Below are 4,959 nucleotides of genomic sequence, written 5' to 3' on the forward strand. Positions count from 1 at the left end.
AAAGAATAATTATAAAAAACAGATATATCAAATAATTGATTATTAAATAAACAATTGCAATTAATTAAGTAATTATTTAATTATGTAACTAAAAGTTAATAATTACATATAATCTAATAAATATGAGTACATTATTAACATAATAATTACTTATAATTAATTGTTATTACTAGTTTTAATTATTTAGCATATTACTAATATTATATATATAGTTTAATTACTAATGTACTCATTAATAATAATCTATCAATTATTATTATATTATTAATATATTAAATTTTCTTTGCTAAATAATTATCAATTATTAATTACTTTATATATTAATTTAAAATTATTAATTACGAAACTTTATTTTTTTTTCATTTTGATTCTTTTGTCTAAAAAATGATTTAGTTCTTCATTTTAGTTCTTTTTTTATCCTTTTTTATTTTGTGCTAAACTTTTATTTTTTAATTTTAGTTTCTTTTATTTTAAAACTATTTATTTATGCATTTTGGTCTTTTTATGACCTTTTTTTGTTATGAAATTTTATTCTTTTTAATTTTCATTTCTTTTACCTTAAAATTTATTTATTTTTAGTTTTTTTTAGTTTTACCCTAAACTTAATTTTTTCATTTTAATCTTTTTGTTCGAAAATTTATTTATTTTTTCGTTTTAATCCTATTTTGACCTTCTTTTTTAGCTTCTTAGGAGACGTTTAGTTCCTAAATTAAAATCATGAGATTAGAACTATTTTTAATTTACGTGTATTTTTTATGAGAGAAAATACTATAGCGAACCATGAACCATAATTCAAATCATGGTTTGAATCCTCCAACTAAACGTCCCTTTACTTAAAATTCTATTTTTTTGACATTTTTCTTTTTTGGAATTTTATGTTCATATTTTTTATGTTTTTAATAAAAAAATAGAGATCCGATAGTGCGTAAAACCTAAGTCTGTTTTCTCACAAGTCATGACAACAATGGCGAATGACGAAGAAGAAAGCAAACTTCAATGTTTTCTCCAGTGGTTACAGGTACCCATGTCTTCCATTCGTCTCTTTTGCCTTCATCTTTACACAAATGTGTAAACAAATGTGTAAAAGCTACACTCTTTTGGCTACTCCTGGTGCTTGTTCAGGTTAACGGAGTCCAACTTCGCGGTTGCAAAATCAAGCTCTGTGATTCGAATAAAGGGTTCGGGATTTTCTTCGTTAATGATGTTTCTTCTGATGGTAATCCTACTCTTTCATTGGTGTACAACTTTCTGGGCTTTTGATTGTCTGATATTTCAGTTTTTAAGTCCCACCCATGTCTTGGTTTTATATTTTTGATGTAGAAATGATATGATGGATTCAATCATGAGTTTCTTTTTTCTGTCCTCCATTTTCTCTCGTGTGAAACTTTGTGGGGGCTTTTTTCTTATTTTTATTTTTTTAATGATTTGCTGTGTTTTTACTCTATTTAGTTAATGCAGTTACGGGGTTGGGAATTCTAATTTGATTGTCCAATATTTCAGTTTTTTAAGTTTTACACTGTGAATTCTGGAAAGGTGAGCAGAATTTGCTTGGTTTACCTTTTGGATATAGAATGAATAAAGGACACAGTCGAGTTTTTCTTTTACCCCAGTCTAGGTGTTAGTTTACAAAATCTACCAAAAGCTTAGGCTGTAGGCCTGAAACATATTAAAGACACATGATGACAATTGTATAGAGTGCAACTATGAGAATTTGAATTCAGGATCTCATTCTCTGATACTATGTAATTCACCAATTCTCCGAAAAACTTAAGTTGTTGGGAGATGGGCTAACAATATTTTTGTGCTCTAGAAAAGTTGTGTCTGTTTGTTTTTTTATTATTTATTTATTTTTTTTAAGTGTCAGTTCTTTGGCCTGCCTCAGCTACCCTTACAAGTTGAGAAAATAGTTATTTATTTGACTTTGTGAATGAAAAGCTTTAGGGGTTCTACTAGTGGTTCCACTTAATTTAGCAATAACACCTATGAGAGTGCTGCAAGATCCTCTTATTGGGCAAGAATGCAGAGGAATGTTTGAAGAGGAGGAAGTGGATGACAGATTCTTGATAATCTTGTTCTTAACTATAGAGCGCCTCCGTAGGAATTCTTCGTGGAAGCCGTACGTATATTATACTACATTCAATTGTTTAATTTTGGGAGAACTTAGTCACTTTTGTGTGGCCAGGATTTAGTTTGTGGTGAAATATCATATTAGGTACCTCGATATACTTCCAAACACTTTTGGTAATCCGCTTTGGTTTAGTGATGATGAGCTTTCAGAGCTGAAGGGAACAACATTGTATCGAGCAACAGAATTGCAGGTATCGGATCTTTTGGTATTTTCCCACCTGTTAAATGTCAACATATAACTTGTTTTTCTCACAGCTTTTGACTATGTACCATTTGTAGAATGTGAAAATGGGTGTTGCAGGCAGAGATAATGTAGCCTTGTATCCATTTTAGGATTCCTCAAGTTGGGACCATTTCATTTTTGTTTTGAGCTTTAACAATAATTAATATTTATGGCCGAGTAAATCCTTCCCATGGAATACTCATCATGCTCTTACCTTTGAACTATTTCATGGTTTAGCCACTTCATTCTCTGACTTGTAAATCTTATGCCGTCCGTGAGGCAGTTCCACAGTTTTCGTAAAACTGCTAAGAACAGTTTCATAAAAACTAAACAGTTTCATGCATGCGAAATCCCAACGTTCTCATATGCTTTGGCAAACAAGTAGTTTATCTTAATTTGCAATATGTATGACCAAAATTGGTTTATCTTACAGAAGAGAAATTTGCTGTCTTTATATGATGATAAAGTGAAGAGTTTGGTGAAGAAACTTTTGACTCTTGATGGAGGTTCAGAAAGGTGTGTGTGAAGAGGATAATTAATTGTTATGATTATTATTATTATTATTATTATTATTATTATTATTTCATTTTTCCCCCTTTCTCCATGTTTTCTTTTTCTTCATTCTCTTCTTTGATATGGAAAAGATTATTTGGCATCTTAAATAGTTCATATAATTTTGAATGAGTAGAGTTTTGATCTCATCACATAAAAATTACACAACTTAGTATATGATAATTTTGTGCTTTAACCCAATCTCATGAAGATGGCAGGATTATGCTTCCTTAACTTCTTGCTTGTTATGTGCTCATAAGAATAGAATTTAGAATTGTAAAACCAGTGTTTTTTCATATCTTATTAGAACTTTACGGTGATTGGTAAATGAATACATATAACTTTTTGCTTCTTTGCAGAGAGGTGTGCTTTGAAGATGTCCTATGGTAGATATCTTCTTCTTAGTCTATGTCCAATTATAACAGTTTATACCTTGGTCGTGGCTTATGTCCTGCAATTCCAATCCTACTAGGGCAAACTCTGTATTTTGGGCTCGCGCTTTAAATATTCCTCTCCCACAATCTTTTGTATTTCCACAAATTGAAGGAACAGAATATGGTAGCTCTTCAATTGAAAAAAGTACCAACTTGTCCACAAATAATTGCTTGGGGGAGTTTGTCAAAGGAATGGATGAAAAAAGTGAGTCATCTTTCTCTGAGACTGATTCTTCATGAACAAGTCATTAACATCTTTAAAATGTTGCTAATAAAACTTACATGAAAACTTTATGTAGGATATCAGCTATATGAGGTTGATAGCCAAGTAAACGGAGAAACATCCACTTCAGCACAAGGGGAGACTGTTTGGGTTGAGGGTCTTGTTCCTGGCATTGACTTTTGTAACCATGGTATTTGATATGACCATCACAATCCTGTAATCCATGGAATTGTCTACTTAAGTTCTCTGTATTCTGTAGTTATTATTTAGCTGCGTGTTTCATTCCCTATCTTTCTACAGTTCAAGAGTCTTTTCCTATGTTAGCTATTGTTTAGAATCCAGTTTTTAACCTATCTCATTAGGGCATGTTTAACAAACTGTAATGGGAAAGCTAATGGGTTTGAAAAGAGAAGCTAGGAAATATGTTAGGATCCTTTAATAATTTGGGGAAGTTAGTTTGATTAGTAGGCTGTTAGAGTACATTTTGTAGTTTGTTAGTAGTGCTTATAAGAGGGAGAATAGTATAAAAAGGCAGGAATTAGGAGTTAGAGGGGAGGTCATTTGGGATTTTGGGAAACACTTTGGGAGAGCCGAATATGTTAGAGCCCATGTCCCTCCCATCAAATTCGTCTACTCCAGGAGGAACAAAAAGGGAATATCTATCCCTCAGGGGAGGGCGGCATAAGTTGGGAATTGGCTGACCTGGCACGCCCATTGGGATTCGGATGGGTCATGGTTTCTGTCAGGAGTTAGTTTTGCTCGGGGAAGTCCGCCAGGGGGAACGGGTTATATAAGAAGACTCGTAGAGTAGAGGGAGGTAGTTTTTGAGAGAATTGAGTCTTGAGTCTGTGGAGAGGAACCTCGAATTCCTCCTATATGTATTTCTGTATTTTGTTTGTTCTAATTTCCATTCAGTAATAAAGAAAACTGCCCAGAAGTTCCTGGGTTCCTGTTCTTGGGTTCAGAGCCACCGATCCTATGGCTATCGTCCCTCATGAACCTTGCGTTGCAGATCGAATTTCTATGGTGGAGCATCAAATCGAAGACGTCCGAGACACGCTTCAGATCGTGGGAGCCATAACTAATCGGGTACCCCAGCTGCACGAGGATGTGACTCGGTTGGACGCTAGTGTGGGGGAGTTGCATGGATCGATGCAGAGAATCGAGGAGATGTTGCAGCAGCAAGCACGGCTGTTGGATAGGGTGCATCCAGAAAGGGGACAGGCTAGGCATCCCAATCAGACACCACCAAGGCGGGAACCCGAGAGAGATCGGGCGGTTCCTCGAGAAGAATCTTTGATTCGACGACGGGACGGAGTGGGAGCCCAACGCCAGATCTCGCCGGTACGTCACAGGGGCCGAGGCGATTTTCGCGGGAAGAAGCTGGAGCTTCCGCTCTT

At 34.4% G+C, this 4,959-nt stretch overlaps 1 protein-coding gene across 6 annotated transcripts in view; it reads left to right on the top strand.

The window, feature by feature from the left end:
• Nucleotides 1-944: 944 nt before the first annotated feature.
• LOC21407386 (histone-lysine N-methyltransferase setd3) overlaps nucleotides 945-4,959 on the top strand; it is a 48,028-nt gene continuing 44,013 nt past the window's right edge. For 3 of the 6 annotated variants that reach the window (XM_024163192.1, XM_024163197.1, XM_024163196.1), the window contains exons 1-8: nucleotides 945-1,018; nucleotides 1,123-1,216; nucleotides 1,936-2,116; nucleotides 2,213-2,318; nucleotides 2,784-2,866; nucleotides 3,262-3,288; nucleotides 3,375-3,541; nucleotides 3,636-3,749. In XM_024163192.1, the coding sequence (XP_024018960.1) occupies nucleotides 956-1,018; nucleotides 1,123-1,216; nucleotides 1,936-2,116; nucleotides 2,213-2,318; nucleotides 2,784-2,866; nucleotides 3,262-3,288; nucleotides 3,375-3,541; nucleotides 3,636-3,749 (835 nt within the window). In that variant the 5' untranslated portion in view covers nucleotides 945-955. The remainder of the gene's footprint in view (nucleotides 1,019-1,122; nucleotides 1,217-1,935; nucleotides 2,117-2,212; nucleotides 2,319-2,783; nucleotides 2,867-3,261; nucleotides 3,289-3,374; nucleotides 3,542-3,635; nucleotides 3,750-4,959) is intronic. The other 3 variants (XM_024163194.1, XM_024163193.1, XM_024163195.1) reach the window with 3 other exon arrangements.

This window comes from Morus notabilis, unplaced genomic scaffold, assembly GCF_000414095.1.
Source record: "Morus notabilis unplaced genomic scaffold, ASM41409v2 Scaffold98, whole genome shotgun sequence".
Taxonomy (NCBI): Eukaryota; Viridiplantae; Streptophyta; class Magnoliopsida; order Rosales; family Moraceae; genus Morus; species Morus notabilis.